The sequence below is a fragment of the Myotis yumanensis genome, unplaced genomic scaffold (assembly GCF_028538775.1).
Source record: "Myotis yumanensis isolate MYYU_CA2020_CCGP unplaced genomic scaffold, mMyoYum1.0.hap1 SCAF_16, whole genome shotgun sequence".
NCBI lineage: Eukaryota > Metazoa > Chordata > Mammalia > Chiroptera > Vespertilionidae > Myotis > Myotis yumanensis.
Genome location: NW_027223767.1, coordinates 19,638,927 through 19,659,580, shown reverse-complemented (window position 1 = coordinate 19,659,580; position 20,654 = coordinate 19,638,927). Strand labels below are relative to the sequence as shown.

Genomic DNA, 20,654 nt, shown 5'->3' with positions numbered 1-20,654 from the left:
AGAAAAGGCTGAGAGGAAAAGTAATGCGCTGAACACAGTACCTAGAACATAAGAATGGAAGCCAGGGACACACTGACCGAAGGGCTTTCAGTACCTGGACGCCTTGGCCCTGCAAACTCACAAGAAGGGGAGGTGGGCCCTAACCGGGTTGGCTCAGTGGATAGAGCGTCGGCCTGCGGACTCAGGGGTCCCAGGTTCGATTCCGGTCAAGGGCATGTACCTTGGTTGTGGGCACATCCCTAATGGGGGGTGTGCAGGAGGCAGCTGATCAATGTTTCTAACTCTCTATTCCTCTACCTTCCACTCTGTAAAAAATCAATAAAATATATTTAAAAAATTAAAAAAAATAAAGAAGAAAAGAAGGGGAGGTGGGTCCTAAACCTTTGTGGGTGTTGCACGGGGGTGAGGGTTGGGGCGGGGGGTGAGAGGGGTGTCCCAGAAAGACTTCTTTATAAGGACAGGCCTAAGAAAAGCTGCAAATTCTGTTGAGTCCCTGAGTTCATGCTCAGGCCACATGTTCTATTAGCAATATTCTTCCCCAGTTCCCAAAAGGACCTTCTCCTCCAGTCATTCATTCTGGTTCCGCTCTTCACCCCCATTTTGCCTCTGTGTAATTGCTTATGCTACTCCCCCACACCCCAGTGCCCTGCCTCTCCACCATACCGTTTTTGCAAATTAAATATTAGGTGTCCTTCCAGGTCCCAGTTCAAATGCCACTTCCTCCAAGAAGCATTTGGTTATCAACTCAGTTTGGAAGTGGTGACCAGCCCCCTTCCTCCGTAACCCACGTTACGGTCCGGACCACTTTCTGGACCCACACCAGGCACTGCCTTGCCTCTTGATGACTTCTGGGCCTGCCTTCTTTTGTTTTTGTTTTTCCTATTCAGGAAGCATTTTATTGTTGCTGACAGAAAAATCAACACTTTTCAGAAAACCCCCAGCATAAACGTGCTCAGCTTCTGAATCTTGTTTTTTGCAGACATATCAACATATTTCTCTTCAATTCGGACAATCATTCCACCCATGACTGACAGATCAATCTTAACTTCCAGTTTCAGTATTTGGCTTTTACTTAGGACACTGTTCAAGATGGTTTTTAAAATATATATATATATATATTTTTTTTTATTGATTTCAGAAAGAAAGGGAGAGGGAGAGAGATAGAAACATCAGTGATGAGAGAGAATCACTGATTGGCTGCCTCCTGCAGGCCCCCATCCTGCACACCCCTTGATGGGGATCAAGCCCACCTGGCTTGTGCCCCAAACGAACGGAGAATTGAACTATGACTTCCTGGTTCATAGGTCAAGGCTCCACCGGTAAGCCATGCCGGCTGGGCTCAAGATGGTTTTTAATTCAGAAAGAGTGGCTTCATCTAAAGGCGATGCCGCGGGCACTGTGCATGGTCCTTCTCCGTGGTGACACTCCTCCTGGTAGGAGGGGCAGAAGCGACGCCAGGGGTGTTGTCCCGGCGACCATCTTTGACAGGCAGCTGGATCAGGTTGGACGTGAGCGGAGACGGTCTCTCTTCTGCGGTCATGTCCTTCAGGCTTTTCACTTTAAGGGAACACTTGCCATAGGGATTCGTAATCGAAGCCGCCATTTGGGGGGTCCTTCAAGATGTGCTGTTCTCAACGATTCCTTTCCTACTTGTTCCAGCTCATTCCGTTTAGATGCAGCAGAATACAGATCAGTGGCACAGCGACCTTCGATACCATCTACTGAACAAGTGGCCCCGCAGGCTTGGCAAACGTCCTGGCCACCGATGTGCTGAAACACCGTGCCTGCAGGGAGGGCCCGGAAACTGCTGAGGAGGCGTGTCCTCTCTCGGCTGTGGGTCAGACCCGAGCCGGGAGAGGGTGGGCATGTTTCCAATCCACGGTCCTGAGCACCATAGGCAAAGGAAGGCGCCTTGTTTTGTAAATGCTCAGGGAATGTCCGATGAGCTAAGGAGTAACTTTGCTAGCTTACAAGGCCCGGTGCGCTTCCTGCAATATTGGGCACCTGGCGTGTGGGAAAGAGGAAAGCTTTTCCCTCCCTTGTCAGCCATTTCCTGGTTCTCTGTGTCTCGGGAATCGTAGACAGGATGACCTTCATTCCTCCATCTCAAAGTGAGCAAACCAAGGCCCAGAGAGGGAAAGGAAGTTCCACCAGGCCACACAGCGAGCTGGTGGCAGAGCTAGACCCTGGGTTGAGGGTGTGCTCAACTTAGTTCTCTTTCCCTTCTGTGGAGAGAGGTCGTGGAGTGTTGAGGGGCTAAGGCATGGATGCTGGAGCACTTGGGTTACTGGGAGAATTCAGTGGTTTCATACATGCGGAGTCCTTAGATCAGCCCGGCGTGGGAAGCACGAAGTAAGTGTTCGTTGCTGTCACCTTTATCATCCTTCTGCCCTCGCTGACAGCCACTCCCTCCTACCACGGTGTCCTTCACTTTAGGGGAGAAGAACCCTGAGAGGATTAGCTATGTCAGTATCTTACTGGGCAGCCGGTGCGAACCGGGCAGGTGGCTTAGAGGACTAACCTTCTGGGTTACTGGCCCCAGTGGCCTAGGCTGATTTTCTGGACCATCACGGACCCAAGGCCCAACACATCCAATCTTATTTGTCTCAGTGACGGGGAAACGAAAAGGAACCTTCTTCCCTTGTTGCAGGTGCCCGGCAGACCAGCTGAGTCTGGTGCAGTGCCTGCCCAGTGGTCACCGTGACTCAGTGCAGGCAGCAGCCACAGAGGTCTGCCCACACCCTGTCTGTCTGTCTGTCAGGCAGTCTACAGACCCTCTCAAGCTAGGTCCTCGGGATGGCAGAGCCCCAGAAGCAGTTTTCATCATATTTCTCCCGTCAGAAAGCTGCAAGCAAGATTTCCCCTCTCTGGTGGGAGGGGCATCACCTTCATCCCTGGGAGTCCGTGAGTGACAGCTTCAGCCTACAACCTGCTGAGGCGGGGAGGTCAGCGTGGCTGCGCCTACCGGAAGCCTCTTCCTCAGCTTCCCAGCATCGGCACCCTCCCAGGCAGCAGGAGACGCAGGGCAGGCTCCCACCCAGAAACTGCTTTTTTCTAGGCTAGAGCCACCGTTTGCTTCCTCCTCTGAAAACAAACGTAATTGGGACAGGCCTAGGAGAAGGGCTCTGAGAATTGAGACCAAAGTTCCCTTCGTGGGCTGAGCCATTTCTGGTTTCTATTCCCCTTCCAGGTTGGCATCTGATTGGGTAAAAAAGGGCGCAGCGTCGGATGCTGGCGCTTGGCACAGGAGCCCTGTGCATTAGGGAGCTTCTAGATGGGAGTTTGTGCGAGCAGTGAGAGGATTAATTGGAGCAGCAATTCTCCTGCCCCAAATCTGATTCTGTGATCCGGTTGTTGTTTTCTGAGTCCTTCCAGAGGGTGGTCATACTCGACGTGATATCCTAACCAGCCCGGACAGTCCTTTCCCAGTCGGAAGCTGGGCTGGCTAAAGCACCTGTCCTCCCTCCTTCCACACTCTTCGTAACCAAAAATATATTTGGTTATTCATTCATTCATTCATTCATTCATTCATCTACTCATTTGGTGATTGAATCACTATTTCAAGGTTCTGGGGTTACAGTGGTGAATGAGAGAGATGTGGTTCCTAACCCCTTGGAGCTCTCAGTCTAGCAGAAGACTCGGGCATTGAGTGGCTTACAAGAGGACTGGGTCATCTGAAATGCCGGCCCCCCTGGTCTGGTGGTTAGGGAAAGCTTCCTAGCGGAAGTGATATTCAAGTTAAGACCAGAAGGAAGAGTAGGAAATATCCAGGCAGAGTGTGTTGGGGGATGGAGCATTTTAGCCAGAGATATCAACCTGTGCAAAAGTTCTGAAAACGCAGGAGAGCAAGGCGGAGGCCGGGTCGGCGTGGCTCAGTGGTTGAGCGTCGACCCATGAACCAGGGGGTCACAGTTCGGTTCCCAGTCAGGGCACATGCTGGGTCTCGGGCTCTATTCCCCCAGTGTGAGGTGCGCAGGAGGCAGCCAATCCATGAGGCAGCCAGTAGATGATTCTCTCTCATCATTGATGTTTCTATCTCCCCCTCTCCCTTCCTCTCTGAAATCAATAACAATGTATTTTTTAAATTAATTTTTAAAAAAGAGATCAAGGAGAGGAATGTGCCAGAGGAAGCTGAAAGGAAGTGCAGGGGCCAGGCCAGGGGCCTTGTGTGCCACCAAGGGGCTGTGGGTGTTTACTCTGACAGTGGGAAGCCATCGATGGGGCTTAGAAGGGAGCGACCGGCCAGATGTGTTTGAGAAAGTGCTACCTAGTTTCTGTGAGCTTCTGGGAAACTCTTCCCTCCAGTTGATCCTTCTAGCTGTGATCTCGGCCTGGTGAGGCCGGGGCTGCTCCAGGCAACAGACCCAGCTCCGATGTGACCACTGTGCAGCTTTCACCGCCGCAGCCAGAGTTTCATTCTTCCCCACTCTCCCTTCACGGGGACACACGTCACATGTGTGGGTTTCTCACATCAGCCGCTGGTGCCAGACTGTGCTCATGAGACGGAGCCGACCAGCCCGGGAGAGGGCGCGATGGCCTTGCAGAAGGGGAAATTAGGAGTCACCAAGTTTCATGACCAGGATCTGAAAGTGCCTTATGTAAAAGACGCACATGGTGGGACAGCCCGGGAATAGAGCGCAGGGCGGAGTGAGGTCATTCATGTAGGAAGGACCCTTGGGGGAACTGGGTGGCTGGTCTTCTGTGATTTCTTCTCAGAGACTGTCCGCTGCTTCCTGGCCGTCTGAGTCTGTCTGCCTCTCGCTTCCAAGGGTCATGACGACCCAACGCAGGCTGGGTGCAGGTATGTGCCGAGCTTCTGGGGCGGGGCTGCCAGGGCCACTGGCACCCTATCTGAAGGTGGCCTGGGCCGGACCACTCCCTTTAGGATTATAAAGGTAAAATTTAGGGAGGACATGAAAGGCAGAATGACGAGGCAAAGAAGAACAGGGGGGTCTGAGCTTGCGATATCACCATCCTCCGTTCCCCGTGACCAGTGTTGTCAACACTGTTGGCGCCTGGGGACAGACGCTCTTTGGGACAGTTCTGCATATTGCAGGATATTTGAGCAACTCTGGCTCTGAAATGCTCCTACACATTTTTCTAGTACTTCCTAGTGGGGCAATACCAGCTACCCCTCCCCTAATTGAGAAGCACCGTTCCAGTGTTTATGGGGACAGGGTACGTACAGCGGCGCTTCGGGTCCTGCAGCCGGCAAGCAGGGAGACTGGGAAAATCCCCCCATTTGAGAATATCTTAGGGAAGGTTTTGTCCAGTGGGGTGGTTTTTCTTTTCTGGTCACTCATGGGGGCTCCTGCTGTCTCCTGGCCCCAAATGGAATTCCTCCTGACTTCCCGAGCCTTGTTGCTCACGAGGGAAACGCACAGCCCTGTGTCGAATCCATGGGCTAAGCTCAGATTTTAGTGCAGACTTTTCCCAGGCCTCGTAGCGGGACTGCTCCTGGTGGCCGAGGCGCTGCTCTTCTGGGCCAGCAGATGGCGCTCGGGAGCCCCCGCCGTCTGCCGCAGGAGCGCTGGGAGCAGGGGTGACTGCAGAGGGAACTTGCCTTAAAGAGGCCTGGTCCTTAAAGAGACAGGGCCACGCACCCACGAACTTGAACGGTAGCCCCAAAGCGAGACTGCACGAATAGCGAGCACCCCTGGCGAGGCGCTGATGCTCCTTTCTCCATGAATGTTGAGCTGCCACCTTGGGAGCCAGCCTCCTGGACAAGCCCGCCCTCAGCCCCTGTGGCCACTCCTGGCCCTGATAGGGACGGGGCCAGCCTGGTGAGTGGCGTCAGAGCTCCTGGCAGAGCAGCGCAGGGGTGGGACGCGCCTGCAGAACTCTGGCTGAAAGAGCGAGGAGCACAGCCAGCTTCAGGGGAATGCTGGCCACAGGAGGGCAGGAGGCCAGCCCGTGAGCCCTGACCCCAGCTGGACGTGCCCTTGCTTTGCTGGGAGCTGATAAGTCAGAGCCGTTGAACTTTGTGTCTCTGAGCTTTTGGGACTTCAGAGAATCCTTCCGCCTCTTCTCCTGGCCTCTTTCCAAATGCCGATGGGGATGCTGTGGTAAGTAACGTAGGAGGGGGCGCCAGACCCTGCCGCGGAGCCCTCTGATCTGCTCTCTAGGAAACCTCTCCTGCTGACCCCTGGGTGGTGCTATCTGAGCCTGTTGGGTAAGGGCCATGTTAGCCGGGGCTTGGCACGCGGCCCTCCTGTAACTGCAGCTTGCTCCGTTCATCTGAGGCAGCTACGCTGTCCCGAACGCTGGCCTCACTGGGGGCCCTGGTCGTGGGAGCAGGGCTTCTGGACCCCCCTGAAGAACGTGGGTGTGGGTGAGGAGCTCATGGCTACAGGGACCTGGGTGTCCCTGTGCCTCCTCCGGGCCAGGGGAGGCCACCAGGGGGTGACTGCCGTTCTTAGGTTTACATCTTGCCAGAGCTGCAGAGCTTCCCCATGACTCAAGCTGACACAAAACTTGGATAGAGAAATGAGTAACTGGGGAGGGCTGGTGAGTTCATCTGTGCTGCCTGCAGACCTAACTGACCGCTGGAACCGCGAGGAGGCTGGGAAGAGGCAGGTGGGAAGAGGGCCAAGGACAGAGCTCTCAGGCCAAGCCTTCTCCCTCCCAGGTGACTCAGTGGAAGCCTGGGGAATTCTCTTCTCTCTTGGCCCCACGGGTGAGAGCGAATTCTAGAACAGTAAACGCCGCTTCACTGGACCCAGGTGGAGGAGATGAAGCCAGGAGCAGGAAACAGGCCACCCCAGGGGCTGCTCGGAAGCAAAGCGTATGGGCCTCTAAGGGCTGGTAGAAAGCCTGGAAGTCATCTCTCCAACCCACCTGGTTGCCCACCTACAGATGTGAAAACGGAGGCTGGCCCAGGGCATAGAAGCAGGAGGGTTCGCCGGGACTGGGGTTCAGGAGGCTATCATTAGATTGGCTGTATGTAGCTGGTGCCCAGGGTCATCTGTCCTGTGGGAGCGGATGTGGTTTTCTTTGGGAGCCAGCTCTCTTTTTGCTTCGTCATGGGTGGCCCGGGGGTTCTGCCTTGCGTTTCTCCTGTAGCCCCGATTTCGTTCTCCCTGAGTCTAACTTCATTCTCTGTTCACTGCTCACTCATTGCGGTCCAGTCCAGAGTTTACACGCGTGGGCTCCGGATTCAGAATCTGGGTTCGTTTCCAAGGTCACCAGCGGCTAGCCAGTGGCTTGTCTTTCCGCTGCTGTGGAGTGGAGAGGATAGTAGCGCCTGTCTCCTGGGTTTATGATGAGGATTAAGTGAGCCAATTTATGGGAAGCACATAGAGCAACGCCTGGCACTTAAAAAGCACTCAATAAATAAATGTTCGCTGTTGTTCATTTTATTTATTCAACATTTATAATTGAATGCCAGTCGGTGGTGCTTCTGACAGAAAGCTGACCGGGGGGCACAGTGTGGTTACGGCTGCTTCGGAGGTCTACCGGAGCCTCACTCACTCATCCACTGGGCTGAGTGTGGGGTACACCCCGGAGGTCTACCGGAGCCTCACTCATCCACTGGGCTGAGTGTGGGGTACACCCCCGTGAACAAAGGTGTAGGCCCAGCTTTTAGAAAGCTGATCTACGAGGGAGGGTGGAAACACTCGGTTCTTTGGCTATCACAGTCTGTTCTTTGTTTTTTTAATCTGAATGCAAAGGGCTCCGCCCGCCCTGGCCACCAGTAACACCCAGCCCCTGCTCACGGGTGCTCCCTGCTGGCCCCAGAGTGGAGAGAGGCAAATGGATAGCCTTTTCCCCAGCAGTGACCTCCGGGGGGTCAGGGGAGCAGGGACTCCCAGGGCCTTCCTGTTGTGCTCAGAGGAGCTGGGTTGCTAACAGTGAGGAGGGAAGAAATGTGGAAATACCCAGTTTGGATTCTAAGCACAGTCACCTGGCTGGTGGAAACAGGAGTTGGTTGTTGGAGAGGCAATGAGTATAATAGCCCAGCCCTGGGAATTCTGTGGAAGACCGCTGACCTTCAGAATGGGATATAACTTCTTCCCGCTCCGTCCCTCATCAGCAGCACTCCCAGCAAGACAACCTACCCTTGCTTAACTCTCCCTTAAATCTGGCGGTGAGGCAGGAGCAGGGCGGTCACCAGGGGAGGTGGGGAGTTCAGGAACTCCCGAGTGCATGGCCAGAGGGAGAGCTGGGGAAGGTGGGGAGTGTTCACTCAAAGGACTGGGCAGCCAGTGGTTAGCGAGGGCTTGGAGGACACCTTGTGATGGGTGCTGATTCAGTGCCATGGGGTGCAGGGACAGGTCTGCACTTAGCTGAATCAGGGCCTCCTGTCCACAGGCACACACACCCCTGCTGCTCTGACAGATTGGGGTTGCTGGCCGTGCACTTCTCCGCTGGCAAAATGCCCATGAAAGTGACTCTTTAACCCCTTCCTTCCTAAGATGTGGATGGGGTCTCCCCCAATCTCCTCCCTACCCGCAGGGCCAGATTTCTGGAGGCTTCTGCTCCAGTCTGAAATCACCCTGGTGCTTCAAGGCCCCCACACATGTCTCCATAGCCAAGGTTAGAGTCAAGCTGTGTGGTGTTAACATCTACTGAAGGCCATCCAGTGAAGGCATCAAGGCATGAAGTAACTGCCCTTTCCCGGAACACATCTGTGTGACAGGTGTGTAGAGATGGAAGAGGGCTGGATGGGTTTCCTGGAAGGTGGTCTCTAACCCAGGGACCAGCAAAGATTTCCAGGGACCTTTGCCACCCTGCTTTCGCCAGTCAACTGACAGTGGGGGCAGCATGGATGGCATTTAAGAGCATGAGCGGACGGCGCCAGGGTCTGAGTCCCAGCCCTCCACTTCCTGTCGGGTGGGTTCCTTAGCTGCTCAGTGCCTCCGTGTTCTCATCTGGAAAATGGAGGGAACTGAGATAGTAAGGTTCACAGTGATATAATCTTGTGAACAAAACACTAAGAGCCAAGCCACGTGCACTGTAGCCTCCTCTGTTAATTATTAGAAGTGCTCCTCCCTCTGGCCTCTAAGATCCCTCTCTCTACCCTGAATTGTGTTCTGGAGTGGGAGGTCCAAGACAGAATTGGGCAGAATGAGGGGGGAAAAAGCAAACTATGGCATCGATAAGGAGAGCAACTGTAACATTTTAGCTTCAAAAATGCTGAAAATAGCTTGCTCCAGCCTTTGTAGATAAAAATGTAAAATGTATGCAAATGTATGTGACTCACGCAGAAACATACATCCATGGCCTGCTCACAGTCAGTGCCCGGATGTGGCCATAGGAAAACCCTTGCAGCATGTGGAGAGGTGGAGAGAGGGCGAGACTGCCCTGGTGGGGGTGGGGGTGGGGGTGGGGGTGGAGAAGCTGCTGCTTCCCTGGGCTGTGCTCCTGCTTCCGTCTTTCTTCTGGGTTCTATGCCTTCAGAGAGTTCCCTGTGGGAAGAAGAGAGGTCCTGGGCCCCTCCCTGCTGCTCCCATCACCCTCCTCCCTCTCGTTCCTCTTAGAGCCATTCGCTCCCTCTCCCATCCTGGCTCTATTTCTGGAGCATCTCATTGGAGATGTACGCTCCCCCCCTACCCCCCCCTTTCTGCCAAGCTCCAGGTGCCTGCTTGGTCCAACCAGTCTTGTGTGCCAGGCAGGAATGGTGGAGGGTGACAGCTGAGCAGGGAGGGGCCTGGAGGGCTGGGGAGGGTAGAGCCACGCGGATGCAGGGAGGGGCCCGTGTTCCTTCACAGTTCCCGTGCAGCTACCTGTGGAGGCTTTCCACAGCCGAGAGCATCTTCCACTGCACCTACCAGGGCTTCGCAGATCTGCTGTGAGCCTGTGGCCACCATCTTCCCTGGGGCAGCTCTGGAGGGCGCTACCCAAGCAGCTGCAGGGGCTGGTGCGGGCTTCCTTCCGGCATCCTGGTGAAGGTCTGCTTCACCCCTTAAGAAAAAGCAGGGCCCTGGCCGGTGTGGCTCAATGGATAGTCAGCCCTCGGACTGCCAAGGGCACATACCTCCGTTGCAGGCTTGATCCCCAGCCCTGGTCGGGGGCACATGCAGGAGGCAACCAATCCATGTGTCTCTCACATAGATGTTTCTCTCTGTTCCTCCCCGTCCCTTCCACTCTCTCTGAAAATCAATGGGAAAATATCCTCTGGCGAGGCTTAACAAAACAAAAAAGAAAAAGCAATAGGCCTGCAGGTGTTTGGAACCACGAGGACCCGCTTTCCCATGCGCGTGGATGCTGACCCCACTGCCCCCCCCCCCCCCCCCCCCCCCCACAGAGGCCACGGGAGCTTCAGCTTGTAGGCCTGTCTGTAGAGCTGGGTCCCAGCTTTGCTTGGGCCTGGGGGTGGGGGTGGGGAAGGGCGCCTCCATCATCAGACCCCTCACTATCTGAGGTAGAAACAGCATAAGCGGCCCAGCACAGGGTGCCATGCCTCCCTCCTGTGGGTCCAGGAGCTCCGGCCCCTGCTGCTCGGGACCAGCCGAGGCTGCCCCTGCCCCTCCAGTCCCTTCTCCTGAGTCCTTTGGCCCAAGGAGGCCTGCAGAACCCAAGTTGCCTTGGGTCCCATAGAACCAGCACTCGGGGGACAGGCATAAAGCCCCCCACCTCTTAACGGCTTTCGTGGGGTCTTAGGAGGGATTTTGTTTCTGAAGGTTCTCTTGTCGGAGGCATCTTGGTCCCAGACTCCCCTAGAGTTGTATGTACTAGAAACCCCCAGAGGAGGGTCCTGGAGGGGACCCAGCAGGGGCCCCGGCCTCTCCTGTACCCTAGTTTGTCCTCCACAGCCGCTCTCTGACCCCCAGCCTCCCGTCTTCCTCCAGCTGCCGCCCCCTGGAGTACAGGGCTGGAACCGCCCAGCCTTTAGGTCAAGGGTGTTTAAATAGATGAGGCGCTGTTAAGGTTTGGAAGGAAGGAGTCCCTGGGCGGCCAAAGCTGCCCGCAGGCAGGCCGGACATTAACCCGGCCGGCGCCGCCTCCAGGCCTGCCTCGGGGAGGGGCCTGGCAGCCGCACCGGCCCCAGAAACGGCGCTTAGAGATCCCGGGGTGGCAGGTGATGTCACCCCTGCGGGCGCATAGGTCTCCCCGTGACACCTCGTCTGCGGGTGGCTAGAATCGGCTGAGCCGGGCGAGGGGAGGAGAAGGCGCCTGGGCCGGCGCCGCAGCCCGGAGACCCCCCCAGCGGGACCGCTCCTCCGGCGCGGGCTGCAGCCCTGCCCGTCCCGGCGTTGGGGGGGACGGGGGCTGCTCCCCACACCTCCGCCCGGGCCGGAGGCGCGCTGCGGCGGGGGAGGGGGCGCGGGAGCCGCGCGCAGATTGGTCGCGGCCTCCGGCCCCCGCCCCTGGGCGCCGCGCAGCCCCGGGCAAGTTGCTAGTTGGCGCGCGGGCTGCGGGGACGAGGCTCCGGGATCCGCAGCGGGCTCGCCGCGGCCGCAGTGGCCCAAGGGCTCCCGGGGGCGCTCGCCCGCCCGCCCCCGCCCGCCCGGCAGCTCCGGCTCGCTCCTCCCTGCTACCTGTTTCCCTGCGCCCCCCCTCCGCCTCCACCCCGCGCTCGGCAACTTCGGCCTCCAGGACTGGCCGCCCCTCCCGGCGCCCCGCCGGCCCGCCGCCCGCGCCCTCCCTCCTTTGTTGTGCGATGAGGGTCGGGTTTCCGATCTGACCGAGCTGCCGCTGCCGCTGCCGCCGCCGCCGCGCGGAGCCGCGGGCATGGAGCCGCTGAGCCACCCGGGCCTGCCGCGCCTCTCCTGGATCGACACCCTCTACAGCAGTACGTGCGCGCGGGCGGGAGGCGGGAGGCGGGCGGTGATGGCCCCGCGCCCGCGAGGCGCCCCGACGGCCCCCGGGCCCGAGGTGCCGGGCTGGTGTGGGGAGCCCGGCGCGGGCGGGGGGCTGCGGGCACGGCCGGCCGAGTGCCCGGCGGGCCGGGAGGCGGGGAAGCGGCGTGGGACCCCCACGATCGGCCGCAGAGCGGTCTTCAGGCGGGTGGGAGGCGAGCGGTGGGCCGACGGGGCCGGGAGAGCTGTGTCACCCCGCTCCCACCTGTTGTGTAACCGACCACTCCCCAGTCCTCGGAAAGAGGGGAGAGTCGTTGTGGGGTGCTGCCTCCGCTCCCCCACTGGCTGCTCCTTCTGTCCATGCTGAAGCAGAAAGGCCATTTTGGCAAAGTCCTTGGGGCCAGAGTTGGCCACCTCGGGGACAGCCTGAGACGGGTGTGTGTTTGGGGTGGGGGTGGGCGGGAAGGGAGAATGTGTGTGCAGATATGCGTGGGGGCCGTTTGGAGAAGGAGCTGTAAACCCCGGCTCCGCAGTCTTTCCTGCCAACCACATCACCACCACCCCTCTCCCCCCCACCCCAACCCCCAAAAAAGAAACCTTCCCATTTCCTCCACCCCCCATGCCCCCATATCTGCCGCGATCTTGTGATGGCTCCAGCGCCGCTGCTGGTATGTGTACCTGGTCACTCGTACATTTGGGGCCTGAGCGCCCCGCCCCCACCTCCCACTCCGCCTTGCTTAGGCGGCTAAAGCCCTGCACACCTTCCCACCCCTGCGTGGAGACACCTTCCCCAGCGTGCACAGGGATGTGGTCCTGCTGCCCCCTGAAGAAGACAGGAGATGGAGTGTGCTCTCCCCACCACTTCAGGGGGACCCTCCCACTCTCTCTGGCTACTCTCCTAGCCCAGAGCCCTGAGGCAGGGGCTGGGGGAGGCAGGTGGGGGCCAGGTTCTGGCTCTGGACACTGGGTGCCATGGGTCAAGGGCATTTTTAAGAGGCAGCTTGGCTCGAATTCCTTGGTATCAGTCATATTGGGGGGATGGCAGTAGACAAGGATAATGCCTTGAACCCCAAGGTCTTGCCCTGGAGGCTTCTAGCCTCTGACCTCTGTAGCCCCTTGGGTCACCGTCATTCTCCCCCACCCCACCCCCCGCCCCCCAGGAGCTCTCCTGGTGATGGTTCATTCTGCTTTGGTTTTTTCAACATCAAAGGGGGCAAGCCCGACCCCCCGGGTGGCAGTCCTGCCAAGCCCAGCCACTCCATCTGCTCCTTCCCCTGCGCGGCCAGCACCTTTGGGTGAAGGTCAGGGCCCGTGGCTGTGTGGCGTGTGTGCGCACGTGTGCCCGCGTGAACGGGGGCGCACATCTGCTCAGAGCCTGCTGCAGATCAGCTCCTGACCCGCAAAGGATTAGTGACCTCCTCTTCGCTGCGCTCGCCCAAATGACCGTCATAACAATGCCTCATATTCACATGCTGCTTACATTTCTGAATGTGTCTGGCTCTTTGGTTTCCCTGTTCCCCAACGCATAGAATCCTATGGAAACCTGGCTCGGGCTTTCTCTCCACTGCCCTGGAGAAGAAACCCAGACCCGATCATTTCCAAGCTTTCCTGTCGCCCCCTTCCCCGCCCCACCCCCACCCCAGCAGAGAAGCAAAATTGCCTGAGGCTGCCTTGAAAATTCCTGACCTGAGGAAGACAGGGCCTAGGAAAGGGAATTAGACCGAGCGCCTCTTTGGGGGGCGGGGGGGGGGGGGGGGGGCGGTGAGAGGGGGTGGTGCCTGTGTACCAGGCTGGCATCTGAGCCAGGCTGGCATCTGAGCTGTCTGTTTTGCTGCTGCTTCTGCCCTGGCCCCTGGGCTCCTGGAGCCGCCGGCTGGAGGGGTGGGAGGGGGCACTGCCTTGGCAGCAGTGTGAGAAGCTCCTCTTCAGAACAGCTTATTTGAGAGCTGTAGAACCAGGCTTCCTGGGGAGGTGCTGTGCAGTCATGTTTGGGCTGTTAGCCATGAAGTTTCCTCTTGACAAGAGCCTACGTTAAAACAAATACCCGGGCTGTCACTTGCCTGGCAGCAGGGGCCTGTGGCTCCCAGAGGAAGTTCCTTTGCCTCTCGGGAAGTTGTTTGCTTACAGGGCTCGCAGTCCTGGGGTGGCAAGTTGCCACAAAAGCCAAATCCACCAGAATCGGTAAAGGGGCTGTACCTAGGGCACAGGGTGGTCAGTGTCCCTTCGTAGAGATGGGAGTTACCTGGTGAGAAAGCTTTCTCCTGAGCACATGATAGTATCATCTCCTGAGGACCTGCTACATGCCAGGCTCTGTGCTGGGCACTTTCCATCCATTCTCTCCAAACCTCACAACTCGGGCGAGATGGGTAGTCTTACCGCTATTTAAAAAATAAAATAAAATTTTACATATATATATATATATATATATATATATATATGAATTCAGAGAAGAAGGGAGAGGGAGAAAGAGCTAGAAGCATCAGTGATGAGAGACTCATTGATCAGCTGCCTCCTGCACGCCCCACACTGGGGATCGAGCCCACAACCCAGGCATGTGCCCTGACCGGGAATCAAACCATGATCTCCTGGTTCATAGTTCAACACTTAACCACTGAGCCATGCCGGACGGGCATCTCACCCCCATGTTACAGAGAGAGGAGCTCAGTAAGCTCAACTCATTACCTAAGGTCACATAACCAACAAATGACAAAGCTGGAATTCAGATCATACGCTAGGAAGACTCGAATTTCACCCGAGTATGTCTGAGCTTATTCAGGGCCACGAAGTGTCCTGGAATGGGGGACGTCTGTCTCTTTGGTCCTCCGTCACAGAGTTCTCCCTGAAATGGCCCAGCACGGTCAGTGGCCTCAATAACTCCGGCCCCAGCCTGCCCCTGTGTCTCTTGCAGGAACTGGGGCCTGGTCCTGGCGCCAAGGCAGGGCTGGTTGAGGCTCTGAGCTCACGGAGGCCAGGGATTCTGTATTCCAAGGTGCCCGACTGCCAACCAGCCCCTTCCCTTTGCAGACTTCTTGCCTTTGGAGTTAGTTGTCAGCTCATTTTGGCTTCAGCTTCTGTGCCAGGGGGAGTGTGTCCCCTTCCATTGCATGTGGATAGTCAGTGGACAAGGGGTGGCCGCAGACCGCTCTGCCCCTGTGGGAAGTCTTGAAGGGCTGCCAGCCGTGAGGGTGGTTTGTCTGACTCAGGGAGCTGGTTGGCACTCAGCTGCCAGAGCGACCCAGGACTGATGGCAGCAGGGTCTTCGCCCCTGATAAGCCGGAGTGGCAGATGGGGGCTCCAGTCATCCCACTTCCTGTCTCTGTGCCACTCGTTTTCCTACGTTAATGTAATAATGTCAGCCCCCCGCCTCCCCCTGCCCCAGTGCCTTGCCTAGATTCTTTCCCTGAATCTGGTGTGATTCTCTCTACAGGGCTATGATCTTCATTTTATCTTCTTTCTTTTTCTCATCACCCTTTCTTTAAAAAAAAATTATTGATTCCAGAGAGGAAGGGGGAGGGAGAGAGAGAGAGATAGAAACATCAATGGTGAGAGAGAATCATGGATCTGGCCCCTTCCTGCACTCCCCCTCCCTCTTTCCCCAGAATGGAGTCCGCAACCTGGGCCTGTGCCCCGACCCGGAATCAGACTGTGACCTCCTGGTTCACAGGTTTGACACTCAACCACTGAGCTATACCGGTCGGGCTCTCATCACCTTTTCCACTAAACACATCACTTCCTCTTGTTTTTCTTCTATGTCTTGGGATTAGGTTGGATTACATTAAATTCTGTGGAATTACCTCAAAATGGGGGTGGGGTGGGGCCGGTACGCTGAAACTTCCTCTGTCCCTCTGAGTGGAGACCGCCCTCCACACAGATCTGGATTGAGATGTATGTGCCCCAGGTAGGCCATTCATGTGGCACCTCTTCAAATGGAAAGTCGTTAGCCATATGTTCAGGATTTATTTAAAGAGCTGAGGGCTCATCTAGTCTTTTCCTTTGCCATTTCAGCCTCTTTTTTTGTCCCAAGCCTTTCAGCTCTGGCCTTAAACATTCCTACTCTGTTGAGCCAAACAAAGCTTGCAGTTACTTGGACCTCCCAGAAGGCAGAACACGGCCATCTGTTGGTGTCAGAACCTACCTTTTGGAGCTCCCTTCTCTTATCGCAAGCACCGTCCCCCAGGGGTATTTCAGTCTGTCGTGATGTTTGCCTGCCCCTTATAGGCTCAGGGCCCTGTCCCTGGGCCAGGCAAGCACTGAGGGACACAGCCCATCTCCAGATGATCATGTGCCTGCCTCAGTTTCCCATCTTACCTCCTATATTAGCCGCTGGCCTGGCAGACTGGGTGGGTTCGATTAGCCCTCCCCTGATGTGCGGGTAAACACCTGCAGGTGGATGTCTTCTTATCCTCGGAATGGAGCCAGTCACAACAGCAGGCCATCCTTGTCATGCCTGCTGGAGTCTCGGAGTGTCTGGAGGTCGGGCTGGGGCAGAGGGATGAAGTCATCTACTCAGAGAAACACCATGTGCTGTTGTTGTGGTTGCTGATGTTATTGTTGTTTGGGAAGAGGAAGAAATGACAGAGCCATTTTTGGAGAACCAGCTGGAAAATGCTGGTAGGTGAGTAGAAGGTGCGGGAATCGTGAGGAAAACCCATTCTCACTCTTGTGGGTAGGATGGACGGACGTGGGGTGCTCTCTGAGGTCTGGTCTGTTTGCTGGACGGCTCTGGTGCGCACTCCTTGTGCATACTTCCGTAAAGAGAGGCTATGATAGCTCTCCTGGGTGCCGTGTGGATTACTTGATGAATGTTTATATAAAGTGCTTTGAAGATAAAGGGTGTATTGACCTGCTCAGATGTCCAGCTCACCATAGTCCCCCCTCGTAAAAGGCTTGCAGAGGAGTTTGAAAGGGCGTGGGAAGGGGGGAAGGGGACTGGTAGCAACAGAGAGTTGGGACCAGGTTCTTAGATGGTGCCTAGCCCAGTGCCTCATACATCATATGCCCCCAGTAATATTATGGGGGAAGGAAACTTCTGGGTTTTTGGCTTCTTTAACTTCTTACTCCACTAGAAATCCCAGAAACCCATTAGCTGGGCCCATTCACAAGTTTCCAGCTGTGTGGATTTGGTCATTGTAGTAGCTTACAGTGGAGTCCCACGCGTTGCTCTGGCCCGTGATTGTGTGATTGGAAGGCCGCACTGCCAGTGTTGGTGCTGTGGCTGTTTGGCTCAGCTTAGGTTCTTTGGGGGCAAACCAGGAACCAGGTGGCTTTAGAACAACTCTACGTCATCTCCACACCATTTGCCTCTGCCTGGCCCCTGGTGTGGTAGGTAAGCTGAGGCTACCCATGGGGCTTGGAGTACCCACCACGTCCTACCTGTAGCGTCTTGGCACTTTCCGCTGATGCCAGTAGGGGAGGCCAGCAGGCTTACCTGTCTGCAGGGCAGGATGGGAGAGACTGATGCTGACTTGTGGCTTTGGTCTACCCTAGCTTGCATTTCAGTGGGCAAGAGAGTTGGAGCCATGGATGCCCCCATGGCAGTGGGAGTGTTCTGTGTGTCCCTGAAGCTTGGAGAGAGCTGTCCGGACCCTGTCAATGGGGAAGAAGAAAGAAATCAGGGCAACAGGCAGACTATAGGGTGCATCCCTGTGTGGGGGTTGGGGGTGGATGCCCATTCCTACCCCTGCCCAAGGCGTTGGCAAAGAGCCCTTTGAAGTGGGGCCAAGTGATGCCATGGCCAACTGTGGCTGGGACAGCCAGCGTCTCTGACCCCAGATTCTGACTTTATTTAGGCCTCCCTCAGTTTGCTGCCCCTGTGCTTTATTCGTGGTTTCTCTTTCTGCCCTTCCTTTCCCATCATGCACCAGAATGGAAATGAATACGGGCTGCCTGGCCATATAAGAATGGACAGGGTCAGTGTGGTCTTCAGGGGATAGGGCCAGATTGGGGGGGGGGGCGTGGTGACATATATAAAGGGGGGGTGCCATTCCCCCTTCTCTACTCTCGTCTCTGATGCATTCATGCCCCTCTAGACCACAAGTATTCATAGCAGATGCTGTCCGGCATGGGCCTAAGGTGAGCAAGGTCTGCAGAAGGAAGGCTGGGAGGCCAGTGCTGATGGAGCTCAGAGTCCTTGTCACTTGGCTGGGAGGCATAGCCATTGGCTTCCTGGGTGTCTGTGGAGCCGGTGCTGCCTAGGAAAGCCCCAGGCCGACTAGGGATCTGTGGGTTTACTCAAGGCAGGTGGGGAAGGATGTGGCCATAATTACCTTCATGGGATTGAAGGGCTGATCCTATTAGTGTGTTGGGCTAACCCCTTCCTCCTGGGCATTGCCTCCTGGCCAGCAACAAGGGTTTAATGGATCCAGATTACAGAGAGACCGGAGATGTGTAATTAAGCCCAGTTATTTCCCTCGCGGGGGGACGGCTGCTCCCCTCTGCAATGGATTTCCTCACTTGTGGTCACCCTGTTCAGCGGCGTGTTACCCGTGGCCTACACAGCTGTGGGCCATCTTTTTGAATGAGTTTCTTCCTTGAAGGTGCAGTTTTAGGAAAAAAAAAACACCCACATGCTTTCTGACTGTGTTCTATGGGTTGGTGCCTCTGGAGTTGTGCCATGGGGATCTCTTTGGGAAATGTGTCTGGTTCTGCAAAAGGACACAGAGACCTCATCCTTGGGTGTCTCACAACCACTGGGCCAATGAAAAGAAAGCTCATTAGCCCTGGCTGGGTGGCTCAGTTGGTTGGAGCATCGTCCTGTACCCCAAAACATTGTGGTTCAATTTCTGGTCAGGGCACATACCTAGGATGTGGGTTCAATTCCCCCCCTCCCTGCCCCCATCAATAATTTTCTCTCATGTTGATGTTCCCTTTCTCTTTCTTCAAATTAATCAATGAAAACCTATCCCCAGGTGAAGATTTAAAAAAAAGAAAGAAAGAAATTAGTCCTGCTGAGTTCATAGAAATTAGATTTTTCCATTTGGTCTAGGAAGGATGGAAGAAAACATAACATCTAGTTAGCCCTACGAGGTGCCTGATACTGTGCTGGGTACTTTTCCTACGTTGTCCGAACCCAACAAGGTACCTGTGATTGTCCCCCCGGTTTTACAGATGAGGAAACCGAGGCTCTGAGAGGTTAGGTTGTTGTAGTACGGCTCCCAGTTTGAGCTGGATAAGATCTCAGATATATATGCAGGGTGGGGCAGAAGTAGGTTTACAGTTGTTTGTATGGAAAATAATACAATAATTAACACATCACAGTACAAGAATAAACCGTGTTTTGCGTACTCACAACTGTAAACCTACTTTTGCCCCACCTTGCGTGTGTGTGTGCGCGCGCAGCGCGCGCAGCGCGCGCGCCCATTCAGTTTCCAACAGTGGTCTCGGCCAGTGGTCGGCAAACTCATTAGTCAACAGAGCCAAATATCAACAGTACAACGATAGAAATTTCTTTTGAGAGCCAAATTCTTTAAACTTAAACTATATAGGTAGGTACATTGTTATTAACTTAATTAGGGTACTCCTAAGGCTTAGGAAGAGCCACACTCAAGGGGCCAAAGAGCCGCATGTGGCTCGTGAGCTGCAGTTTGCCGACCACGGGTCTAGGCACTTCCCATGTGTTATTACGGATCTTTAACAGCCCACATTTTATGAGGCAGGAATTATTACCTCTATTTTACCAGGAGGACACTGGGGCTCAGGGAAGTTAAGTAAGTAATCCAGGGCCCTAGAGCTAGAGTACAAGCCAGGAGTTGAACACCATTTGGCCTGACTCTGCGCTGCTCTTTCTCCCACAGTCCCTGGCCTTTCACAGAGGAGCCAGTGAAGGCCCCTTGGCAGCTGGTATTTCACAGAGGGTGATGGATCTGTCGTCTCTCCAGCTAGAATGACAACTGTGGAGACGGTCTTGGCTTTCCCCGCATGGCCTTTGAGGGGCTCTCACCAACTGGGCCGCCCCTTCCTAAGGGATGATCCCGAGGAGATCTCCCCACGGACACTTGGAGTCCAGAGCCCAGTGTAACCTCCTCCCTGGGATTATTCTCAAGAAGCACCAAATGTTTAAAAAAAAGGGAGGAGAGAGAAAATAGACTTAGGGATGGGGTACAGTTAGTGCCCAAGTTTCCAGAGCAGAGCAGGGCCAGGAGCGAGGGAGTGGGCACTGGAGGAGGAGAGGGCTTGCCAGAGCCCCGGCTCTCAGGCCTTTTTAAATTCACCTCCACAGTTTCCAAAGGACAATAAGAGCCCTGGGCCTTAAATCAGGCCACTGCACACCAAGGGCCTTTGCGGAGGCCAGGGCCAGCTGGACCGCAGAGCCAGCTTCTGCACTTGAACTCACCCACGGGCAGCATGTTAATGATGGGGTGGCTCGGAGCAGACCCCGCTGCCCCACTCCCCACACCTGCTGAGTCCCCCTTTTCCAAGCCCAGAGAGTCCCCTGCTGAGGTCAGCCCTCTGGGGGCAGCCTGGGGGGATGGGGCGATGGGGGCGGCTGACACCTCAGCAGACCCCTGTTTGGCTGGAGCCAGAAAGGCCGGAACAAGACTGAAGGCTTGTTTCACAAAGCGTTTGTGTGTGGTGAGGGTTTTGGGTATGATAGCATGAAAGCCTGCCCTGAGCTGACACCAAGCAGGAAGGTAAAAGTGGGGTAGAGGGAGGGGGTGCTCTACAACTCCATTCCCTTCCTTTCCCTTTGCTGCTCAAAATTTCCCCGGCAGCTTCCTTTCTTCGCTGAGCCGGTGGGCACTTTTAGGAACCCCTGCGTGGTTGGTTATAGGGACCCATGAACCGCCGCCCCGCTCACTCACTCAGTATACCGATTGAAATTTCTTTTGAGAGCCAGATTTTTTAAACTTAAACTATATAGGTAGGTACATTGTTATGGACTTAATCAGGGTACTCCTAAGGCTTAGGAAGAGC

General features: G+C 55.8%; 1 protein-coding gene and 1 pseudogene across 3 annotated transcripts in view; one reads left to right on the top strand and one right to left on the bottom strand.

The window, feature by feature from the left end:
* Positions 1–20,654, top strand: part of ABR (ABR activator of RhoGEF and GTPase) — a 188,960-nt gene that overhangs the window by 33,170 nt on the left and 135,136 nt on the right. Inside the window, exon 1 of one of the 3 annotated variants that reach the window (XM_070393448.1) lies at positions 11,505–11,734. The exons of the other annotated variants lie outside the window; for them this stretch is intronic. Coding sequence (XP_070249549.1) covers positions 11,674–11,734 — 61 coding nt within the window. The 5' untranslated portion in view covers positions 11,505–11,673. Of the gene's footprint in view, positions 1–11,504; positions 11,735–20,654 lie in introns of those variants that run through there. 3 annotated transcript variants of the gene reach the window in all.
* LOC138994522 (ATP synthase subunit O, mitochondrial-like) lies at positions 927–6,344 on the bottom strand (annotated as a pseudogene).